Below are 26,538 nucleotides of genomic sequence, written 5' to 3' on the forward strand. Positions count from 1 at the left end.
TCATTTTCACGTTACTACAAATGGTTGAGAAATCATGGGAATATAACAGATCTGTATTTAAGTTTTGTAGATCTGGAAAAGGCATGTGACAGGGTGCCAAGAGAGAAGCTGTTCAAAGCGCTACATTTGTATGGTGTGAACGGAGCATTATATCAAGCAATACTTAGTCATCATTTGTGTTGTAAGTCAGCATTTAGAATTGAAGGAAGTACAGGAAGATGGGTTAATGTTAAGTCTGGTATCACACAAGGATGTACATTATCCCCTCTGTTATGCATTATCTATGTGGATCACATTATGAAGGAAAGGGGTATTAAACCTGATATCAGAATGGGAGATGTTTTCTCAGCTCTTTGCTTTTTGTGGATGAATACTTCTAAATAAATCTGCTACAAGTCTGCAAGATTCCCTGACTAAATTGAATAACTGTTGTAATAGATATGGTATGGAGGTCAGTAATAAAAAGACAGAATCAATGAAAATAGGCAGATGCATTGTGAATGGAGAACCGATAGAACATGTAAAACATTTCAGCTACTTAAGCATGATTTTTAGTGAAGATGATAAATTAAATATGGAAATAGACAACAGAATCAACAAAACTTGTATGGTTGGAAGTCAGCTGAATAAATTTATATGGAATAAGAGAGAAATAGTCATCATCATCATGCATATCAAGGATTTAGGCCTAGCATGGCCCGTTCTAGCCTTAGAAGTCATCATTGAATCGTTTAAGAGGACGTCCTGGTTTTCTTTTTCCTAATGGCTTGTACTTTAAGGCTTGTTTTGGTAATCTTTCTGTTTTCATTCATTTCAAATGAATAGATTACAGTGCTAAAAAAAGCAGTAGAGGAAGTAATTCCTGAAAGAGAAAAGATCAACAAGAAATGGATAACTCAGAAAACCCTAAAATTGGTACAAGAGAAAAGAGAACTGAAACTTAAAAGTTGATAATTCAGAGGAAATGAGTTATACCGTCAAAAATGCAATGAAGTATGAAAAGCAGCAAGATCTGATAAAGCCAAATGGTTGTATGACCAGCGCAAAGATATTAAACAGTACTATGGAGAACACAAAACTAGAGAGGTCTACAAACTTATAAGAAATGTCAATAGGAAGCGGCAAATAAGATCAGTAGCAGTCAAAGATGAAAATGGTAAAGTATTGATGGACAAGATATTGTAGCAAACTATATAAAAATCAACTAAATGATATTGCAACAGAAGTAATCAAAGAACTAAAAGCAATCTCTCCACCAGCAGAGATCTTTGAAAATGACATCTTTGAAGAGGAGGCTAATAAGGCTATAAAACATCTCAAGAACATCAAGAGTCCTGGAAATGACAATATAATAGGTGAGATGCTAAAATATGGGGGAGAATCAGTGGTAAAAGAAATACATAAGCTATGTAATGAAATATGGAGATCAGGGTATGCCCTCGAAGAGTGAAAAAAATCGGTCTTGGTTGTTCTTCATAAGAAAGGCAGTGCTTTAGAATGCTCCAATTACAGAACTATTGCATTAATGAGTCATCTTGGCAAAGTGCTGATGAAAATATTAACAGAATGCCTGAAGGGTCATATGGAGACACCGTATATGGAGAGTACTTCGATCTTGCTGGATTTCGACAAGATAGAAGTACAGTGCAACAAATACTCGCACTAAGAATAATAGCAGAGAAAGCTCGAAGAATGAACAAAAAGATATACTGCTGTTTCGTGGACTTCCAAAAAGCATTTGATAATATTGACCAAAATATAACATAGGCTGTCTTGGAATCCTATGGTGTCCACAATAAATTGATCCGCCTGCTGAAAGATGTAAACAGCCAAGCACAAGCAAAAATCAGAATAGCAGGTGAGACTGGAGACTGGTTTGCCACTAGTCAGGCACAAGGTGACCCAATATTGCTAATCATCTTCATCACACATCTTGGAAGGACACTAGATAAGATTAAAGAGGAAGGTGGAGGCATTTCAATAAATGGCATGAGAATAAACTAACTCTGCTTTGCAGATGACATCGTCCTGATTGAAGAAGATGCAGCCAGGCTGGAACAGACATTGCAAACATTATACACAGAAGGAAAAAGATATGGACTAAATGTCAACTTTGAAAAAACTAAAACAATGCCATTTGGACAACAATATTTACTGAACAGAGTTACAATAGATTTCAACTGGGAAATGTGGAACACTTTACATATCTTGGATGCCACATGACACATGATTTGGCCCCCAAAAAAGAGATAAAAATTAGAATAGCCAGAGCAACAACTATTTTAAAAGCCATGGACAAAATATGGACTAGCCGAGCTATAAAGATGCAAACTGCGCATTGTTGAAACCTGTATCTTCAGCAGCATGCTCTATGGATGTGAAGCCTGGGTACTCCACTCCTGAGAGAATCTGAAAGGAGGATATTGGCATTTGAAAGGAAATGCTATAGAAAGATCTTGAGAATAAGCTGGATACAGAAAGTGAACAATGAGGAAATCTACAGACGAATACAACCAAAACAAAACCTGATCCAGAAAATAATCAAAAGGAAACTACGTATATTTAGTCATATATGTAGAATGAATGAAGAGAGAAAATTAAAAACAATGCTGTTTGGAATGATTGAAGGAAAGCACAAAAGAGGAAGACCAAACAGAGAATGGGGCGATGACATCAAATGGTGTGGAAACTATACACAAACTTAGTCATCTTGCACAAAATAGAATGCAATGGAAGAATCATATCAAGATGGCATCGACACCTATGGGCATTGGACCCATGTTTGTTGATGATGATTCAAACCAGTTCTAACTTATGGATCTGAGAGCTGGGTTAGAAATAATACACTTGACCAAAGACTAGAGACCACAGATATGAGAGTCCCGAGAGATTATACGGGTGAACAGATGGCATCAGTGGCAATATCATATTAAAAACGAGGATATTATGAAAGAAGTTAATATTGTTAGTATCCAGGAATGTGTTAGCAGGGCTAATCTCAGGTGGTATGGTCACTTAAATAGAATAGGAGAGGAACAATTAGCAAAACAAGTGTTCTTTACCTGGTTGTCAGGAAAAAGACCCAGAAGAAAGCCAAGATATAGATGGATTGATACAGTAAAAAGTGCCTTTGAAGATAGAAATATAAACTCTGATAACGTTGGAGTCTTGACAGGTAACAGATCAATTTGGAAGAAAATTGTAGATAGGAAGTTAGTAATGGTGTTAGTTTTTCATGTAGTACTATTGTCCTGTATGCCCCCCTTGAGGGTACATATCAGGAATTTGATGATGTTGAAGTTATCCCTCTTGTTGGTAAGAATAGATTATTGAGAATTAAAGTTTATCTCAACAATTCAGTTCAGAATTAACAGATAATTTGTCTACCATTAGTAATCCAACCTTGTCAGAAGTACTTGAATTTTCATGTAATGTAGCCAAGATAAACCTGGTTCGTGTTTCAGTTATAGCTAATCAAATTCAGTGAATCCATTAAAACTCCATACCCCCAATTCCCATCTGGAGATACCTTATCCCACTGAACTACTGTTTCCCTTATTCAAGACTCATCATTTTTACAAAATGACAATCTTTTAACATGTATACTTTCTGCTTTGCTTAGATCATCATTGACTCAATATATCTATATGGGCCATTCTGACAACCTTCTGTAATATTTAATTTATCTTCTCTCTTTAATAAACACCTTTTATTTATTTATATATCATTTAAATATATATCTTTATTTCTTATCATATATATATTTCTTTAACTTAATATTCATCTTGTATTTTCTTTTCTTATTATTCTACCTTATGACACAAGAGAACATTAATACCCTCTCTGAACAAAGAATTTATTGATATCATAACTTGGCCACAGTTTGCAGTCATGGCCAAAAATTTTCTATTAAGCTTCTTAAATCATTAATAACTTCTGGGTTCCCACCTTACAGGTTTGATTTTATTTAGAATCAGTGCATTGCAAAAGATTAAACTGAGCCAGAAACATTTTATATAAAAAAACAATCAACATTTAATAACAGGTCAACGCATTATATACTGTGCAAGTAATTAAAGCTTCATTCACAAAAGAAATCCTTGTTCTAAAACAAGTATTCAAGTATGATATTCGAGGGACTTTCATATATATATATATATTCTCAGTTAAACTCAATTTAATACATTCCACTTCACAATTACTAAACATTTTCACACATAACAAGGAACTATTTAGGTGCGCATAGTAACCGTAATTAATCTTCTAGCGTGCACCGCACACACACATCATATAACTCCTAAGCTCTCACTCTTAACTTTAAAGACTTAGTTATATGATTGGCAATTATACCGACATACTTTCATCCCTTCTAAGTTAAACATTTCAACAAGAAATTAATTCAGCACATACAAAGATTAAAAGAATTTCAAATTAACCCAATTTCATCTTAAGGAAATTTACTACGTTCACGTTTGGCTTGTTTACGGCTTAGCACAGATCTATGAGTGACTCATGCACATAAGAAAAATTGCTACTTTTTTTATACTAATCAGTTCAGCAGTTCTTTAGGTGAATTATCTAAAATCACACACATAAAGGAAATGAACATTACAGACTTGTGTGAGTCTCTGACTGTCCTGCATACGTCTTCCCTCCTTGTTTGTTATTTCTTCCGGTGATTCAGGGGTTCCGGCTTTTTACTTCTTTCCCTTCCTTTACAAGGTGTCTCAGGGCACCGATGAGGAGTCGCTTCAGCTAGCGGGATACTGGATAGGGTCTTCTGGCGTCTGGAATTTCACTGGCGAGGAAACTGCGTATGACGGTGGGCATGCACGTACTCGAATGGAGCGGCAAGGCTTGGATTCGCACGGCAAGATTTCTCCTTAGATTGACTTCCAGATTATCCTTGGCTTTGCACTGGAAAACTGCCTCAGGTGGACGGACTCAGTCTTTCTCCTCTGGACTTACAGCAGCTCTCCTCCTTGACCTCGTGGGTAGATCAGGCAAGATGAAAATAGGAAGCCCTTCTTAACAAAACTCCAAGCCTTATATCTCTCATTGCCCCTGCACTTTTATCCAAGGTTATTGGACCCCAAATGTCCCCGTACGTGTCTTGCATGTAGTTACGAGAACCCCGGACAACATCACGAGATTGGCAGTTGTCGAACATTCGCCGAGAAATCTATTCTTCTCCTTAGACGTCCTTAATCCGGCTTTGGCCTATGGGACTTTCCGATTGATGCATGCCGCACCCTTTCAATGCTGACCTTGAAGGTCACCTGCTACAGGACTAGTAAATACTTTTCAAAAGAAACTGCCGACTCATAAATATTACTTTGGGTTTCAACATTGTACTTTTGCCTTTAAACAATGAGCGAGTCAATTCTCTTTGGGCTTATTTTGGTGTTTATACAAAATTTGAACATAAGAAACATAGATACACTTTATACAAGGTTTTTAAGGTGTGTTCCTACTGTAAAAATCGATGCACTAGTGTTTTTATTATTTTTCGTGACATCGAGTTTTTACACTTCCTTATTCAATGCCAAACTCCTCCAATTTTTGACTAATAAAACCTTAATATCTTGCATCAATCTACCTTCCCATCTTAATTTAGGTGTTGCAATTTCCCCTTCCTCCTGGCTTAGCATTAAACATCTTAACTATTCTATTACTATCTATGCATATGATGTGTCCAGCCCAACTTAATCTGTTCATTTTTACGTACTTAATAATGTCTGGCTCATTAAATAATCTGTATAGTTCATGGTTATATGAGGGTGGTCTGTAAAGTTTTCGGCCTAACAATGAAAAAACAAATTTATATATTTCAAAATTATTTTTATTTTTCAACATAATCTCCCTTAAAACTAATACATTTATTCCAGCTCCATTATCCTGTCGTTGTAGTGGTTCTCAGTAAGATCTGCAAAATACCCCTCTACAACTGCAATCACATCTTGAATCGAAGAAAAACACTGACCAGTGAGGAAGAGTTTTAGTTTTGGGAAGAGATTGAAGTCAGAGGGAGCCAAATCTGGGGAATATGGAAGATGTTCTAACAATTCATAGTGAAGATCCCTTAATTTTCCCATTGCCAAAATACCTTTGTGGGCAGGTGCATTGTCCTGATGAAAGATGATTTTTTTGTTCTGTGAACTGGGTGTTTTCTCACGAATTTTTTCGTCTAGTCTGGTTAAAAAATTGGAATAATATTCTCTCCAGTTATTCTCCAGTTATTGTTTTACTGTTTTCAAGATAATTAATAAACAAAATGCCTTTAGTATCCCAAAACACTGCTGCCATGAACTTTCCTGCTAATGGAACCGGCTTTGTCTTCTTTGTTGCTGAACAACCGACTTCTGTACACTGTTTTGACTGCTGTTTGGATTCTGGTATGTAATGGTGAATCCAAATCTCATCCAGAGTGATAAATCAATGCATGGAATCAGTTTTATTCTTGTTAAAATGCTCCAGGCACTCCTCAGAGATTTTCATGCAAGTGCATTTTTGATCTGCTGTGAGCAAGCATCGCACCCATCTTGCACAAAGCTTTTTCATTTTCAATTCTTAATGCAAAATATATCCTACATGTTCTTTTGAAATGCCTATAGTCTCAGCAGTTTCACTCACTTTGACTCGCCATTCATCCAATACCATATCGTGCACTTGATCAATAATTTTTGGTAGTGTTGCACTTTTTGCACATCTTTCACGTGGATCACCTTCAAGGCTGGTACAGCCATATTTTGAACTCAGCAGCCCATTTCTTAATTGTCTAAAACGAAGGAGAAGATTGCCCATAAACATTTATGAACTTTGAATGGATTTCTTTTGGCATTAAACCTTCTTTTACAAAGAATTTTATAACCGCACAATACTCAAATTTATCCATTTCAAGGGATACAGACAACACTTTTGCTTCAGACAACTGTATAAAACAAACTACTTGATAGAATGACTTGCAATTTCACATGGATCCTTATGACAGATGTCATAGGTTATCTGTCATGACCATTATCATTAGTCTCATTATGTAAACTATATTTCCCAATGGTTGGCCGGTGTGTATCCTCTTTTTCTATCTTGGCATTTAAATCACCTATAATAATTTTTACATACCTCTGGACATTCCTCCTTAGATCTTATCTAATTCCTTATAAAACAACTCTTTTTCAGCATAATTCTTTTCTTCACTTGGAGCATGTACAGAGATAAAACTAGTTAAAAGAAACTGTCCTTTAATTTGTAACTTATACATTCGAGATAAGTTTTGAGTTCAAGTACATGATAAGATGTTTTATCCTCTTGTTTACAATGATACCTGTTCCAAATATGTGATCTTTCTTTTGGCAGCTATAAAAAATAATATAATTTTTCTTTTCCCTAATCTCCTCTCCTTCCATCTCATTTCTTGTATAGCCATAAACGAGTAACAAGTATACAATTGATCGAGCATCATTTTTTAAAGCTCCAGATCAGTTAAGAGAAAATAATTTCCCTGATCCAGTTCTCATATCCCTAAGACATTTGCCATTTTTTCACCATTTAGTCTATCCAGCATTTATTTCTTTAGATTTCATGACGAGTTTTTTTTTTCAGTGTGGGGTCATTAGCTCCACGCATAACCCCCAACCTGGTGGATTAGGCCTCCGTATTTATGACCCTCAGAGACAGAGTGACCCAGCTATACCCCCAGGCACTTGGTACCATTTTAGTCGCCTTATCAGACATACATGAGCTACTGTGGGGCTATTCTTATTCTCCAGCCATCATATGGGGGATCTTTGCGTAGATGCTAACCACTATTAGCATAACATGTTCATAATAATAATCTCCACTCGTAACAAATGACTACATACTGTTCGGTTGATAAAACTTGACCTGGAGTGCTGTTTTTAAGATCCATAAGTGATCTTTTGGATTTCAGTGATCCAAAAGAGATGCATGCATGGGAAAACAGCAAAGGTTTTAGTGACTAGGACAACTCTGAAACTAATTTGTGATGGATTCAAAACTTATTTGAAATATGAATGCTTTCTCAGTGCCTTGATGCATGATATTGATACATACTCCGACATTAAACATCCACACCTGCTCGTTATGCTGCAGGATTAAGAATTTGTTATCTTTCATTTACAGAAGAAAGAATTTTTTACCAATCTGTGGTATTAACACCACTGAATTGAACCACAAGAAAAACTTGATAATTCTAGGTGTACTATGATAATAGATGAATGTAGTCTCGTCACATTTTTTCACAGAACATGAATGAATTCAAGGATGTTGCTATATTTTGCAACATCCTTTAGTTATGCATCAAATGCTGTACTGGATGTTCAGATATTGTGAAATCTGCTTTCCCAGAACAAGATAATGTTTCTAAACAATGACAGTCTAAAGAATTTTCATCTAATGTGTACATTTTAATTACAACTTTGATTAATAACTTGATAATAAAATGCTACTTTCTTCAAGTGTAAGCATTTTTTTCTTTTAGTAATTACTTTATGAAATGTATTTAGGATTAACACTAAAATATGACTTTGGTTTTGTGGATAAATATAATTTTGCTGTTAACTACTACCTTTTAGAAAAATTGCAGAAAAATGAGGTATCAAAAAGTCATGTTTTAATATTAATATAACACAGTGAAAAATTGATGAAATGGCATAATATAATTTTTCAAACATTGAAATGTTATTTAGTATAATATATTTAAATGATAAATTTTCATAATGAGCTGAATCCAATCACTGCCATTAGGTCTGTTACAAGAAAGTAATCTCAGAAAGTAATCTAGTTAAATTCATTGATATTCCGTTTTAGATCAGCTATGTAAATGTTTTTTCTCTGAACACTTTGTTGTGCTTAATTTGTAATATGTCCATATATCTTTCTAGGGCCAAAAAACGAATGGACAAGGAAGATGTTTTTGGAAGCAAGATATCAGTTACTTTTACCCAGAGAACTGGAACAGAAGTTCAGGATGGATCACCACGAAGATCATTTCAGCATATTAAAGGTTGTCGACCTGGTCGTCAATCTACTGTTAGCAGTGGAAGTAGTAGGGATTCATCTCCTGGACCAGACAAAGGATTTGATATCTCTGACATGAAATATTCCCTGAATAAGCATTTTGATTTCCCACCACCACCAGACCTTATTGCTCAAGACCACTTAAAAGAAAAGAAAGTATATTTAAAGTATTCTGCACGAAATGAAAGGGAGACAATAGATCTAGGCTATGAATTTATTTCAGAGAATAGTGGCAGCAGTGTAGCACTTGAGCCTGACTATGATTCAGCCAAAGAAGAAGAGAAACAAATCTCAAAAGATAGAGGAACATGGTCAACATCTAGTGGCACTCCACAGTCTAGTGAGCAGAGTAAAAGTAGAGATCCTTCACCACTCTGTCGTTCTGATGTAAATGATGGTATGATAAAAGGAAAAAGAGTGCATAAAAATGTTGGTAGGGTGTCTCCATTTCTTATGTCAGATGGTAATTGTAAACACCTTTTGCCTTCTTGTGGCTATAATCATGATATTAGCTCAGTTTGTCAGACAGAAAGTGGAACATCTGTAGTTGATAATTGTGGGAATAATTCTGTTTGTTCTGTTCATTTTCGTGCTGTTTCATCTGGTTCACCTTCATATTTAAGGATGACTGACAGTCCAAATTATCTTCTTCCATGGAGCACTTCATTGCCTTATCCAGGCGAGACTGCATCTCTTGGCAGCAGAGGAAGTCCTGTCATTTCAAATTCTCCTGTAGAATTACTGGTCACTAATATAGATCAAAATTTTGAAGTTAATGAAATGAAGAAAATTTTGTTCTCTGTTTTTCGTGAACATGTAATGGTAAGTAAACTGTGAATAAAATTTTTTGATTAAATTCTTTCAGTATTATGTTCCGTGTAACTAAAAATTGATACATATCACACTGTGTGCATGCATGCAAAGAATTGTATTATATATTCGATTCATAGATATGCCTTCTTTCTTTTAAGGTTACATGTTGGTCAGCATTCATATTGAAGACTTTATGGAGACACAACACACGTTAGAATAATTACTTAACATTAAGAAAGTAACATTAAATTTCGACCTCTGTATTGAGGTCATCATCAGGAAAAATACATATAAGATACAGGCTACATGACACTGCAGTATACAAAATAAGATGAATCTAAATGCTTGTCAATCATTGACCCTAGTCTGACCTCTAGTGGGAAAAAAATAATAAAAAAAAAATTAAATTAAAAATAAAATAAACATGGAACTACATTAAACAATAAAAATTATATTCTTAGTCTAATCCTTTATTCAAGTGTAAGCAAACAAAGTTTGCACCTGAAGTATTTTCAGGACTAGGCAACTCGTATATAATGGCTAATGACTTCACATCACTTGCCTTAGTATCCCATAATGCAAAGCACATATCCTTATAGACATGTATAATGCTATGCATAGCATAATAATGCATACCATAATGTATAGTATTATACATCTGTAAGGATATGTGCTTTGCATTATGGGATACTAAGGCAAGTGATGTGATGTCATTAGCCTCTATATATGAGTTGCCCAGTCCTTAAAGTACTTCAGGTGCAAACTTTGTTTGCTTACACTTGGATAAAGGATTAAACCAAGAATATAATTTCTTGGCATCTTTAATTTATAGTATAACTGAGTAGAAAAACTTGCTAATTTAAACAATTTTTGAAGTCCTCTCATATTGAGATTTTCTTTCTGTTTGGGGTTGTTCTGGTCGCTATACCAGAACAACCCCATATTGTTATACAGGTTGAAGACTGGAATGGCACCAAGTCTCTACACTACACCAAAACCTGGTTTGGAAGAAAATTCAAAGAAGCTTGGGAAATGCTGAAACATCATCCAAATCTGAACAAAAATAATGGATTAATTATTCCAAGGATGTGGAGGACCCCATCTTCAACCCATGTAGCAACCAGAACAACCCCAAACAGAAAAAAATCTCAATTCGAGAGGACTTGAAACAATTTCTAATGTAGTTCCATTTTTATTTTATTTTATTTTTTCCATTTGAGGCAGGTTAGGGTAAATGATTAACAACCATTTAGATTCAGCTTACTTTTGTATAGTGCAGTGCAATGTTCCCTCTAAGCTGTGCGCACGCACATATTTTACAACTAACGCACAAAGCAAAAAAATATGCGCACACTAGATTTTCAAGATTAAATTAAAATTTATTATGAATGTTTAACAAGGTGAGAATTAGTAATGGGAATATTTTATTATGTATGTTTAGAGTTATTTGCAAAGTTGGAAAATTTAATTAAAGGCAATCAGTCACTAGTGTTATCTTTTTTTTTTTACTTTATTTCTTACTTCTAATCAGATCAATATTAAATACATATAAAATATTTATGTTAGCTCTGTGATTGATGTCACACAACTTACTTGGTGATGGTAATAATACACACACTTAGAATCCTATCTAGTACAGTCGGTATCGTGTTGGCCTTGCATGCGCGAAGTCCCTGGATCAAGTCCTGCCCAAGGCTTGTGAATCGTGATTTCCGACTGTTTACTGGGGAGGCTACTGCCGTGTGTGGGAACATGGTGGGGAATTAGAGTGACCTGACTGATGTCCCATTGATAACAGAAGGTAAAGAATGAACTAAAATCTTTGAACTTTTTTGCTTAAATGATCAGTATGGTGACTCATATCGGTGCACACATACTTCTCAAAAGAAGGCAAATTTTGCACACACTCAAATTTCTGTGCACACTCACAGCAAAAAATTAGAGGGAACATTGGTGCAATGTCATGTATCTTATACATATGTATTTTTCCTGATGAACTCAATACAGAGGTCGAAACATCAAATCTTGCTTTCTTAATGTTAAGTAATTATTCTAACACATGTAGTATCTTCATAAATAGATATGCTTCCTGTTTTTTAGTGTAAGTTGATTTCTGCTTTTTCAAACTAATTGGTTTTCTGGAGAGTTGTCAAGTTAATCGTCATAAATCAAACCTTAATTTGCCATATGCTCAATGGCATGAATTGAAGTTTTGAACTGTAATATTATACCTCACTGGAAGGGGGGGGGGGGCATTTTTGTGAATGTGATTATTGCAAAAGTGGAAATGCTACAGGATTTCTAAATTTTAAAAACTCCTTAGACCAGACTGAATTTTTTAAAATGCCTCTTAAGGATAAGATTAGGTTCTTCATACTCTATTTTGTATTTACAAATTCATCTTGCTTCTCTTTCTGAATGTTTGAGAGCACAAATACATACAATCATAAATGAATTTAAATGGAACTTATAATAAATGAAGAGTGAGGTAAATTCTCTGCAACTGCAGGGTGTACACTGATTCATCTTTGAAGTGATCTGTGTGTGACTTAGCAATTTTTACACATATATTTACATAAAATTTAGTTATGCAATAAAAATAAATGACATTGATTCAGTTACTTGAAATTATTCATACTATAGTCACAAGTGTTATTCTTATTTACTCTGATTTCAGTCATTTAACAAGCTTTTGCAGAAAGATACTCATCCTGATTGCTCACTTCTGTGGCCTGTCCTTTCATAGTCATAACAGAATTTGATACCAATCATAAAATCAGGAGTTCATAAAGTGAGTGGTGGTAAAGCATTGGTCTTCTGTTGAAGTAATACAAGTAGCTCAGACATAAATATACTATTTCACGCACAAAACTTGGGAAAAGGATTAAAACCATCTATAAAATTTCTTGGTATCTTTAATGTATATTACACCCAAGGTAAAAAACTTTTTACATCTTTCTCTCATCCAGAGATTTTTATTAAGAAGGTCAAGCACCTTTTGTCTACTTGTATATGAGATATGCATTACTTCAACCTTGGTATCTCTCCTGGATCTGGCTCCCACTGAAGAAACCTCAAAACCAGTCTGGATAGTGGCCCTTCCCATTATGCATTGCATTATACACGCCTGAAAGGGGGTGTGCTTTTCATTAAGGGATACATTCTAAGGCAAGTGATACGAAGTCATTAACCTCAATATATAAGTAGCTCAGACGTGAATATATTTCACGTGCAAAACTTTGTTTTGCTTACTTGGGAAAAGGAATAAAATCAAGTATAAAATTTCGTGGTATCTTTAACGTATATTACACCCAAGGTAAAAAAAACTTTCTACATATATATAATTCCATCCATGAAAGGATAGAAATATATCGTTTTGAATACTACATGAAGACAAAGCTGCAGGCTTCTGTGGTTATTTTATTAGGTGTATAACTGTTATAATAAATGATCTGGGATCTATTATAAAAGACTTATTCTAGGACCCTGTTCTATAAATCTAATATGTCACTTGAAGTTATACAAGTATCTAGTAATCAGGGTAGTGGTCTCACAATGGATGATCAAAATTGTCTTCCATGTTACATTACATACATGGAATGTAGTTACTGTAAATGTCAATACTCAAAATTTACTCTAGTCTGGAATAAAAATAAATCCTTTCAATGCCCTCTGATATTTGAATATAGAAAAACTAACATGCACATGTTCAGACCAGTAAAATTCATGAAATTTAAAAATATCATGAAATGAAAATAGTTTATTAACATTGTCATTATCACTACTTTTTTTTTTTCCCTTCAAATGTTTGATTATGGTTGATTATTATTCCAGTCCAGTGAATATATGTTATGTGCATTACTTTATCATTACTGAAAATTAGATATTCCTTGAATTAAATATATATATTTTTTTAAGTTTTTGGAAGTACATTTTCATAAACTAGTTGACATTAATCAGTTGCTCAACTAGTAGTGATGTTTACTAGAATTTATGTAGGGCATTTTTAAAAATCAGTCTAAATAAGACTGAAATGAAAATAAGGTATATCGTACATATCTGTATAAACAAATTTTGTTAGATATTGGAACATGATATTGCTTCCATTCTCATATATTTGCATTTCATTTCCAACTTGGCTACAGTTGAAATGGGGGAACTGATAGTGATATTTTAGCAAATGTCACTTCACTGAATTTCCCTTGCATGTGAACAACCAGAGACCAGTTTCCTGATGGTAGGGAACTCCACATAATGTGATACTACTTATCGTTATATATTGTGTGTACACATGTGCCAATTAGTGTTAACACATGATTTTTTTTTTTTTTTTACCCAGTGTCATAAAAATTCACAAGTTCATATCTAATTAGTGCAGTGACTTTAAACTTAATTATTTTTAGCACATTCACGTCAGGGCAATTTTAGCTCTCTCACCTTGAACCTAACCATCTAGCAAAGTGAATGGAAATACTGGCATGTTACTGCGTATCGTCAGATGCTTCTTTTCTTGATGGTTTCTTCGAATTTAACTAATCCCTCATAGTGGATGGGTGGGGGAGATGTTCTTTTCAGAATATATTAAAAAACAATAATTAAAGAGAAAGATATAATTCATTATTAGTTACTATATTTTACTTATACATATATAAGGAAGAGAAAGAATAGGTGTGAATAAAAATACCTTCAGTACTGTAAAATGATTATGAATAATTTACTTCTGTGATATTATGTGCATGTGCTTCTGTTATAACTATCTGGAGATGGAGTGAAGAATATGTGATTTTATAAACTCGTCATCAAATTCCTGACATGTACCCTCAAGGGGTGTACAGGATATGATAATACTACATGAAAAATTTACATCATTACTAACTTCCTATCTACAATTTTCCTCCAAATCAGTCTGTTACTTGTCAAGACTCCAATGTTATCATTATCAGATCTTGTGTTTCTGTTGTCTAAGGCCCATTGTACCTATCAATCCACCTATATCTTGGTCTTCTTCTGGGTCGTTTTCCTGCTGACCTGGCAGAGAACACTTGTTTTGCTAATATTTCCTCTCCCATTCTGTTTAAGTGACCATACCACCTGAGATTAGCTCTGCTAACGCATTCCTGGCTGCCGACAATGTCAAGTTCTTTCCTAATATCCTTGTTTTTAATACAATATTGCCATTGATGCCATCTGTTCACATCTCTAATCTTTCTCAGGACTCTCATATCTGAAGCCTCTAGTCTTTGGTCAAGTGTTTTACTTCTGACCGAGCTCTCAGGTCCATAAGTTAAAACTGGTTTTAACACTCTGTATACAGCTAATTTAGTGTTCCGACTAAATTCTCTCTTATTCCATATGAATTTATTCAATTAACTTCCCACCATACCAGCTTTGTTGATTCTATTGTCTATTTCCATATTTAATTTACCATCTTCACTAAAAATCGTGCCTAAGTAGCTGAAATGTTTTACTTATTCCACAGGTTCCCCGTTCACAACACAGTTGACATTTTCAACAATTCTACCTATTTTCATTGTCGTTGTCTTTTTAATGCTGACCTTCATACCATATTACAACAGTTATTCAATTTAGTCAGGGAATCTTTTAAACTTGTAGCGGATTTATGTAGAAGTATAACATCGTCCGCATAAAGCAAAGAGGTGACATTAAGATCTCCAATTCTGATTTCATGTTTAATATTGTTTTATAAACTCTAGACTTTCATATTTGTATTTGTGAGGGACATATGTGCATAATTTAAAAAAAAAACTTATGAATAGATGAAAAGGGATTTGTTTACGAAATATAAATCACTAACCAATAAGAACAGCAACTGTGTATGCATTGCTAGCTCAGTTAATAACTATAGGGAGGGGCTTATCCTATGATCTAATAATGCAGATCAGGTGATTCATGTGGGTGTAAATCTTGTACAGTTTGTGCTTATATGTATTTCTTTCTTTTTTATATATTTCACTTTATTTTCTTATTCTTTTATTTGCTGATGATCAGTATTTTAACAAATATATTTTAAAAGCAGTAAATTATTGATATTTATGGGTCACATGGGAGGCTGCCCATCACAGTGTATACAGTATGTTGTCACCTTATATTTCCAATCTGCCAATTTTTTTCTAGCAATTCTTGAAAATTTTCAATAACATTCTCCACAGTGCTTACTGACCTTGCATGATGGACCTTCCATTTTTCTTAACTGATGAATGTTTTTCCTTTTCATTACAATCTAATCAGATATAGTCTCTCCTGTATCTAAAAATTCTTTGATGATTATCTCTCTGAATTGGAGAATAAAAATACTGCCTTTAGAACTGAATTTTCTGTGAATAATTTATGTACTCAAAAGAGCTGTTCTTCCAAAGAATAATTTCATTGCGATGTTTTTATACCACTTGACTGTCTTTCTCAGAGCGAAATAATAACATGCCACCTGGTCTGAGACACCTTTCTTAGCAGCATTATAGCTGAGCATCTGCATCTGGTTTCTGTACTTGCTGCCCTGCCCTATTCTTACGAGCACTCTCTACTAACAACAATGATCTCTGTAAGTTGTCAACATAGTTACTGATCTTTTGTCAGTCCAACTCTCTTATTCCTGATTGTTCCACAGAGAAATGTTCCCTAAGAAAGAAGTTCCTCATCAAGTGCCAAACTTGTATAAAATTATCTGCAAATAAAATCCTTCCTTTGTTCAAGAGGCCATCAAGCAACTTCAAAGTGATGGAATAAGCATGGCCTCTTGAACACAGGAAGGATTTTAAAAAAAGGGAATCATGGAATCATGATTCCCTTTTTTTAAAGGGAATCATGCTCGTGTCAGCTACAACTTTTTCCTGGCAAAACAGCTTTTTAAAAGTTGAAACTGCTTCTAGCAGTTCTCATATTGTATACAGACAATCACTTGTCTCCCCATCATTGTTCCAAAAATGCCAATACTTCAGCAACTGCAGAAATCTCTCCCTGCACTTTGCATTCTTTATTCTCCAGTTTGTATACATGAAATTTTTCAACCAGTACGAAGGTATTTCTGGAACGTGGATTATCCCAATAAGCAATAGGATTTTAAATAGGACTTTTTTGGATGTGGGTATCCATTTCTTGGAATTTATTTGTCTTATTATTTCACAATCCAGAGTTGTAGATAAGCACAGATCTGCATATCTGTTGATTTCTCTTACCATAAATTCCATTATGCCATCAGAAATAAATACAGAGTAAACTGCAGATGGATTTCTTGCATCGTGTAAAAGTAGCTCATCTTCTCTATTGTACTCCTGAACTGGTACTCCCATGTTACTCACTGGATTCCATTCATTTGAAACTGAAAATTCAGAAAGCCTACTTTTTTTAAATGTCTTCCTCATCAGATGAAAATCTTCTCTGTAAATACAATACCCAATTGAAATCATCACCTGAATTATTTGCTACATCTTTGAAAATTTGAACTTCATCAGATACTGTTTTTTTTTCTTTTTGACAGTGGCTCATCAGTAGAACACGTTGATTTCTCACATTTCTAGTTTGTTGGCTTTTATCAGATGCATTCTTCCTAAAAGAAGGATTAATTTTCAGTTAGGAATAGATAAGTTTTTACTCTGTACATATATACTATCTAAAGACTGGAAGCAGCTGTCCCTATATAGTGAACAACATGCCCTCCCGACAGCCACTATACTGTAGATGTAAGAAAAATTAGTAGTTTTATTGTATCAGTGAATAAGGTACAGAGAAATTTGCAGTCTGTGTAATATATTTGTCAACAAATAGTGTAATTAGAGATAAAAAACTGGAATAAAAATGACACTGCTTAATGAAACACATGTTCCCTCCTGCAGAAACTATGCTTCACAGACTCAAGCAAAACCTGTTTTACCAACAAACACAGTATCTAACTAACAAATCCTAACATTTGTCCAAATTTTCAATTACATGAAATAAGTGTTTGTTTGATTGTGTTTGAAATTTTCAATGTCATTAAGACGGATCAAAAATTTAACTTCAAATAAAATTCTACCGAAAGAGTTGCAACTAACAAGCTATATAAATTTTGTGTCAGTGAGCCTGCATGCCCACCCGCCAAATGCAGAATCAGCACACAAATGGTAACGAGAAGTCCCGTAGGTACGATAAACATGCTAAACACTTCCCATACATGTTAATGACTTCAACATTATGCATCATTATAATTTGTCCACATTTCCAGCCTATTAAATTCATTCTGTGAGTGCTGTATATCAGTAGCTTCCCTGATTGTCCTGCTCTGCATAACTTTGCATCATCAGTAAACAATTGAGCATCTATCAGCTCCAAGGACTAATCCCTGGGGTTCACCACTGGTCATCTTAAATTTAACATTCATACTCACTGTTTTATGAAGTTAAGTAAACTGAAGTTTATATTACAATCTCATATTCTCCAATTTATGCATTAGCCTTTCATGTAGTATGCTATCAAATTTCTTAGCAAAATCTACAGTATCTAGGGTATTTATTCTTTTTATCCATCTGATTTTATCCATCTGAGCCAGTTCAGCACACATTCTTTTAGGATATGTGCTGATATCCCATCTCCACCTATTGTGAAATTCTTATCCAGGTTTTGCAAAATCTCTTCTACCCTATTCTGACTACTCTTCTTCTGACCAACATCATCCCTCTCCCATAATCATTCTTCCTTCTACTGACCACATATCGAAAAACTCCCTAGGATTTCTTTTAGCATTGCTGACTGCTGATCATACCACACTTTTGCTACCCTTACTAAGTGAGTCACTTTCCTTGCTTGCTCTTTGTACTCCTCATGTAACTGATTATCTCCACTTACCTTGTGCTGCCTCCACAGTGCCTTTTTCTTCCAGATTTGCATGCTTCACCTCTTCAGTCATGTATTTTACACTTACCTTATTTAATATCCTGATGTTTGTAATACACTTAGACATTGCCTCTGCCAGATACTTTCTCAGTAGAGACTAAGCTACATTGATTTCCTTTACATGGAATTCCACATTCCATAGTATTGCTCCAAGCCACATCCTGAGCTGGTCGTAATCACCTGCTCTATAGTTCCACATATCATAAAACCCTTTCTCACTAAAGTCCTGATATGGCTGGCCACCACCCAAGTTATCACTTCATGGTCACTTTCCCTAAATGGAGGGTGTTGACACTTCATTTACAACAATATCTTCTGATGAAAGAATCGAATATTTGATCCACGTGTGATCTCTCTTATACTGCTTATGGTAGTTATCCCTTAAAAAACAAGAAATTCATTCGCTTTGGTATCTGATGCTGCTGCTTTATGCCAATCTGTATTGTCATAATTGAAATGGTCCATAATGATCATCCTTTTCTTAGTAGCCAGACCAATTTGTCTAAACATTTCCTTCGCACTCCCCTCCACATTACCAGGTCTGTAGTAACACCCTAGTAAACCTTTCATCCTGTCCACCTCCACACCATCCTGCTAAAGAACCACTGCTAGTATTTGCTCTTTTCATTGTAGTTCTTGATTGTAGTTGTTGCAGTCTAGTGTTCTTTCAAAAGTAGGAGGTATGGTCTTGGATATCTGTAAGTGATGATGGATGTTGAAGTGAATGTGAAAATTTTGTAAAAAAAAGGATTCTGGCATGTTTTTTGCATTTAGTTCAATTTGAATTTGTTTTTGAGGCAGGTTTAACTCGATTGCAATGACACTATCATTGTTAGTTGTATGTTTCATTATTGATTATGAATTTAGTGAAAGGATAAAAAGTAGGGACATGCAGTAAGAGGAGATACCCTTTAGCATGACATTCACACAGAGGGTCTAGTCTCCTTGCCATAATGCGGACAGTGCCTCCCACATACCAACACTCAGACTCCCTCTCTAGGCATAAGCTGCAGAGTATGTGGGAGAAAGATTATGCTCCAGCTGGTGCCTTCTGGGTCATTACTAGTTCAGGCCTGTCTACTATCTGTTGACTATTCTACTGTACCGCCATTTTAGAATTATGTACCCTCAAAATGGAGGAACTTATGGGTTTATGTTTGGCATGGCCTTGAAGAGGACTGCATAGAGAAGTGGAGGAAAGAAGTTGCAACCCCTTTCTCTTGAGTCCATACATGGCATTCACTACTTCAGGCAATAAGCACAGTGTTGGTTTTACACTGGGTTATGAATATCATCTACCACCTTGTGGGTCTCATCAGTATTTCTAACTAGGAAGATATTTTTTTGTAGCATTGGGATTTCCAGTTCCTCTTATAGGGAAACAGCCAAACAACATAAAAAGGTTGACTTGACAAAGAGAGGCTGTATATTATTATTATTATTATTATTACGGGCAACTCCAGGGAGTCATTAGACTCATCGAGGGAGGCCCCAAATCATTTTCATCACAACTATTCGACATTCATACAGTATCTATCATACCTCGCCTTAAACTCATTCACTGTCACAGCATCCACCACAGACTCAGGGAGCGCATTCCACTCATTCACTACTCTAAAAGTAAAGAACCCAGCTCTAACACCTTTACTAACCACACTTTTGCCCAGTTTCCATGGATGTCCCCTAGTCCTCCCACAACCAGCCCTGTTCTCAAAAATATCTTCTGAATTAATTTTATAGAAACCCTTCAGTAATTTGAATGTCTCAATCATATCTCCCCTCCTCCGCCTATCAACCAATTTTTGCAACCCACAAATCCTCAACCTGTTCTCATACGGTTCATTCCACAGACCTGCTATCATCTTGGTCACTCGCCTCTGGATCCTCTCCACCTCCTCCCCATCAAGAAGAAACCTAGGTGACCAAATCTGAGCACAGTAGTCGAGATGAGGTCTTATCAAGGCTCGATACAGAGGAACAATAACCTGCTTGTCTCTGCTTGTCAACGTATTCTTCAGCAACCAAGTGATTTGATGAGCTGATTTGGCCACTTTTGCAATGTGTCCCCTAAATTTCAATTCCTTATCCACCAACACTCCTAAATCTCGTGCCTCATCAATTTCCTGGAGCACGGTTCCACCAATGCAGTAAACTGCCTCCAATCTTTTCACCCCAAAATGCATAACCTTACATTTTGCCACATTAAATTGACATCCATTCTCCCTAGCCCAGACCTCCAATCTATCCAAATCATCCTGCAAAATTTTGACGTCATCTGCATTCACTATTGCCCTACCCAACTTTGCATCATCCGCAAACAAATGAACTGTTCCTCTCAGATCCTTTCCTATATCATTTATGAACAAATTAAACAGCAGTGGTCCAAGAACAGATCCTTGTGGTACACCACTAGTCACAGGCCGTCTTGTGGACTCTACTCCTGAGTAAACCACTCTCTGATATCTCTCCGTCAACCACCCTCCTATCCATCTCACCAACCCTATGTCCATTCCCATATGCTGCAATTTACTGATTAGAATTCCATGTGGTATCCTGTCAAAGGCCTTAGCAAGGTCCAGCAGAATCACTGTAAACCCATTACCCTTATCCAGTTCAGCCGTCACTGTATTATAATACGTGAGCAAGTTACTGAGGCATGACCTACCCTTCACAAAACCATGCTGTCCCCGATACAGTATCCCATTTTCTTCTATCCAATCTTGTATTTTCCTCTTGACTATTTTCTCTAAGACCTTGATAATGATTCCTGTTATGCTGATTGGCCGGTAATTTTCAACAGCAGCCTTGGAACCACCTTTGTGCAGTGGAACTATTTTCCCCTCTTTCCACCCCCTTGGGACTGACCCAGTCCTGAGGCTCAAATTAAACATAATGGTCAAGGGCACTGACAATTCTTTTGCCGCTTCACGTACGACACGAGCTGGTATACCATCCAATCCCACAGATGTATTGACATTGAGGTTCTGTAACAGACTAGTTACCTCTACCTCATTCATCACAATTCCAGTATAAGCTGTTTGTTCCTCCATTTCCGCAAAGCCACCACCTGGATGATATACTCTTGCAAAGTGCTCGCTCAGTAATTCCACAACATCGACTGATTCAGTTACCTCCCTACCCTCAGCATTTTTTAAGATCATTCTACCATGAGCATTTTTCCTTTTACTTGCAACATATTGAAAAAACTGTTTGGGATTCTCTTTAGCCTGCATGGCCAATTTCCTTTCGTAATCTGCTTTTGCTTTTCTAACCACCCTTGTTACCATCCTGGCCTGAGCTTTATACTGTTCATGCACCTGATGGTCACCCTTCTCCTTAAATTCCCTCCACAATTGTTTCTTTTTTTGCAGCTCAAGCTTAATAGTGTTATTTATCCATTTAACTCCTACCTGATTTATTATTCGGACTCTTGGTATACAGTCAACCATTGCCTCCTGCAAACAGTTCTTGACCACCTCCCATGCACCATCAACATCCAGCCCTTGCAGTTTTACATGCCATGGCATTGAGCCAAGCACACACCTAAGCTTGTCATACTTACCAGCCCGATAATTCCACATATACCCTGTCTTAATTGTAAATTCGACTCCTTTAGCCACCTCCCAAGTCATGACCTTATGGTCACTCTCACCAATTGGTGGCAACAAGGTCATGTTCGTTACAGCCACATTCTCAGTTGCAATTACTAGGTCCAGCACTCTCTGCCCCCTGGTATTTTCCAATACATGTTGCCGTAGATAGTTGTCCCTTAATAACTGCATAAAATCCAATTCCTTCCTCCCATGTGCCCTCTCCTCTTTCCAGTCAATATTACCATAATTGAAATCACCCATAATAATTACCCTCTTTCCATTCATTTCTTCTATTTGCTTATGCATACTATTCCCACCATCCACTCCATCACCCGGTCTATAGCAGCACCCAATTGTATATTTTGTTCTGCTAGATTGTATCTCACACCAAACAGCCTCAAATGTGCTTTTTTCCCCATCCTGCAGTTCAACTTCTATACTCCTTGGCTGAAGCTCATCAGCTATCATCAATAACACTCCTCCCCCCTTTTTATTCACCCTGTCACTCCTGAACACGCTATACCCATCGCATTCAATCCCACTAGCTTTATCATCTTGTGTCAGCCATGTTTCACTAATACCGACAACCTGTGGCCTGGAAGTGCCAACCATGGCCAAAAACTCTTCCTTCTTGTTCCTAATACTCCTGGCATTAGTGTACATGAATCGCAGAAGCCCATTTGTCCCATCCCTACTTTGATTCCTTATACTAATTATCCCATTCTGATTTGTTGTCCGTCGTACTCGCCCGTAATTGATGGTCCTCCCCAAGTGTTTCCAACCATGCCTTGATTAATTTTCAAATTACTGCTATATGCACTGTCAGCATAATTTCAGCAATAATTTAAAATCTGAGTATTATTACTGATTAGCTTGTAAAATATTTCAAGAAAAAAAAAAAGTACTTAAAGGAACTTTTTGAATTCTACATTTGAATTCATGTTTATATATTAGAATCATTTAATTTCAGTTTTAAAAAAAAAAAACTATTCCTGATATGCACTCTCAAGGACTAGTCAAGATACGATATAATTAAGTTTGTTATTACTACTTTGACAGGAAAAATTGTTCCACCCAAGTCAGGTTCTCTGAAAAAAGAACCTGACTTGTGCCCCTTTTTTAACTGCTTATAAATTTAACTTCCACAGATATGTCCCTCCCTTGTCCTCTCCCCAACTTCCATATAACAAAAAATTCATCAACCGATGTTCTATAACACCCTTTCAGAAATTTATAGACTATAAACTTTTGAATCTGCCTGAATAATCTCAATATCATCCCATAAATTCCCTGATCCCAATATCATCTTTGTTATTCTTTGCATCCTTTCCACAGATTCTTTATCACTTCTGCTTATAAATTTAACTTACACAGATTTGTCCTCTCCCCAACTTCCATATAACAAAAAATTTCATCAACCGATGTTCTATAACACCTTTTCAGAAATTTACAGACTATAAACTTTTGAATCTGTCTGAATAATCTCAATATCATCCCATAAATTCCCTGATCCCAATATCATCTTTGTTATTCTTTGCATCCTTTCCACAGATTCTTTATCACTTCCCAATTCCGAAATCCAAATGTACTCGCAAGTAGTCCAGTTGCAGTCATATCAAGGCTTTGTGAAGAGTCAAATGAATTCTTTATTCTAACATGTAAATGTCTGTTTTGACATCACAATTATCCTCTTATTATTTTCAGTTTTTGCTGTGTGACCATTACAACTTCAAATTCCTATTGACCATTAATCCTAGATCCTTAGCCATCGCAGTTTCTTGTACCATAATCCCACAAATATATAATATGCTATTGGAAATATCACATCATCAAAGTACATGACTTTATACCTACTAATATTGAAATGATAGCCATTATCATTTGCCTACACTATCAGCCTATTCACATAATTTATAACTGCTACATATCAGTAGCATCCTTAATTGCTATCTTTCTATCATCAGCAAACAATTGAGCATCTCTGCTCAGATCCTTCCTAATATCATTAATGTATAGAGTGAACAACAATGGTCATGAGATTTGGATAAGTGAGTGGCTGATGGACTGTATCAGAAAAGTAGTATATTGAACAGGGGAAGGGGTGAATCAATCAGATTTCAGATGATCAGTGGGTACTCTAGTCAATAGTTTATAATCCAATATATATTTTCCAGTTTATGCAACAGCCTTTTGGTATCTTATCAAATGCCTTATATCATTGTGTATCTATTCCTTATACCTACTCAGCTGTAACATTATTTTAAATATAAGGAAGTTGCTAAAACGTTAATAAATTCATGCTGTTCTTTGCAAAGTGTAGCTTGTCTGTCGATCTGTTTCCATATGCAAATTCTTACCAACTTCTCTATCACTCTGGAGATACTGATATGTCAATAATTGGATATCAGTATTTGCACTACCTTTTGTACAATGAAACTATTATACATTCTTTCCTGAGCTGAGACTCGAGTTATACAAACCTGAACATTCTTGTAGCAGACATGCTGATATCCAATTTGTCGCTATTTGTTAAATTTGTATCCAGGTTACATTATGAAAATTATGGATACAACTACTGTGTTAGAGTAAAACTTTAGTTTAATATAAATCAAAATATACACTCAATGTTTTGACCTTCACATTAAGGTTATCTTCTGGAGTATATGTATATATATACAAAGAAACAAGCTACAATACAATCTACATGGCATGATAAAGTCTGATCAACCGTTAAAACTATTTGCCTGTCCTCTGGTGCTTTAAAAAAAAAAAAAAAAAAAAAAAATCGCTACATCAAAGCTAGAGTCCTGTTATTGTTATTATCTATTAGGATCTATTAGGTTACAAAGTTAAATTAAGCTGGAGAGTAACATGTTCTTACAGAAAATAATAGATAAATAAATAAACAGAAATTAAAATTACTTATATAAGTATACTACTAAATTGCAACTGGTATGGATAGTGGCCAATAAAAAATGAAAAATTGTTTAGAGTCCTAAAGTCAGGGTTTTTCTGGAAACTAAGTGGGCTGAATGTGTGCTATCCAAATTCTTGGAATTTTTAAGCCCCCATTATTATTAAGATTAGGGTGGTTAATCAAAATTTCACAAGCTTCTTTAAATTTCCTTTCATATGAAGTTTTTATATGATATAAAGAACAAGTATACTTTTCCAATCAATTCGATGTAGGGTATGTTAAGAGCATGATCTGAGAGGCCTGCTTCATCAAAATTAGTTGTTTGTGTTCTTTTTTACGGATAGGGATTGTACCAGGTTATGCAATAGCTCTTCAACCTCATTCTCATGCAGCTCTATCTGTTCAGTGTAATGGTAGTACTATGCACCAAATTACATGTGGTTGATTAATTTTATCAAAATAAGCACTCGTTAATTGAAAAATCTCATATGCTTCTGACAAAAGGATACTGTTTGCATTTTGCATTTATTCTGACATGTTAATTTTTTTTCTTCCTTTGTTGACATAACGATAGTTATTTTCATAAAGTCTGTACGATACCATGATGTTTTTGGCCTTTGCTTTATTTATTTCATAAAACTCCTCTCACTCTTATTCTCACAATATTCCTTCCACATGAACTTCTTATGGATCTCTTGCTTAATAAGGTTGAACAAAAGTTTTTCTAACTAGGGATATATTCGGGTTTGCCACATTTTACACCTTTTACAAAGCTTCCCTTGTGTTACTGATATTCTTCTCATTCAGTAATTGATACCATGGGACCAAAGATAGTCTTCTCCTGAGTGTGTGTGATAATTTCCAGCTCTGTAGTTTGTCATGTAACCTTCCTGGAACAATCCATATATAGTTAGCTACTTCTCAGGACACTGCGGCATGACCACTGTCACCAACTGGTGGTAAAAGTCATATCCTAACATCAAAAGGTCACCTTTTGATGTTATGATGAAATCTGGCACACTTTGTCCTAGAGTTGCTTCTTTCACATGTTACTTGAGAAAAAATTTCTTGAAACATCTCGATAAATTTTCCTTTATTCTTATATGATTTGAGGAGTGGCAGTGAATATATCTACCCCTGTGAAAGTTTTTTGTGAACAAAATATTCGATGATGGGTTGGTGTGTAATCAAAGTATAAGAAGAGTAGATTGTTATTTTTCTTTTCTAAGGTGAAGTGGGATAGCATCATGGAGTAGATGCAATGCTGAAGACAGTGCCAGCAAGAAGCAA

General features: G+C 35.5%; 1 protein-coding gene across 3 annotated transcripts in view; it reads left to right on the forward strand.

Annotated features, from left to right (window-relative positions):
• The window catches only part of Marf1 (meiosis regulator and mRNA stability factor 1-like protein), a 655,603-nt gene that overhangs the window by 223,879 nt on the left and 405,186 nt on the right, over window positions 1-26,538 (forward strand). For all 3 annotated transcript variants that reach the window (XM_090397518.1, XM_090397519.1, XM_090397520.1), the window contains one exon: window positions 8,904-9,861. In XM_090397518.1, the coding sequence (XP_090253644.1) occupies window positions 8,904-9,861 (958 nt within the window). The remainder of the gene's footprint in view (window positions 1-8,903; window positions 9,862-26,538) is intronic.

Source organism: Typopeltis vanoorti, chromosome 9 (genome assembly GCF_054136105.1).
Source record: "Typopeltis vanoorti isolate ZY-2024b chromosome 9, IOZ_Tvanoo_1.0, whole genome shotgun sequence".
Lineage (NCBI taxonomy): Eukaryota > Metazoa > Arthropoda > Arachnida > Uropygi > Thelyphonidae > Typopeltis > Typopeltis vanoorti.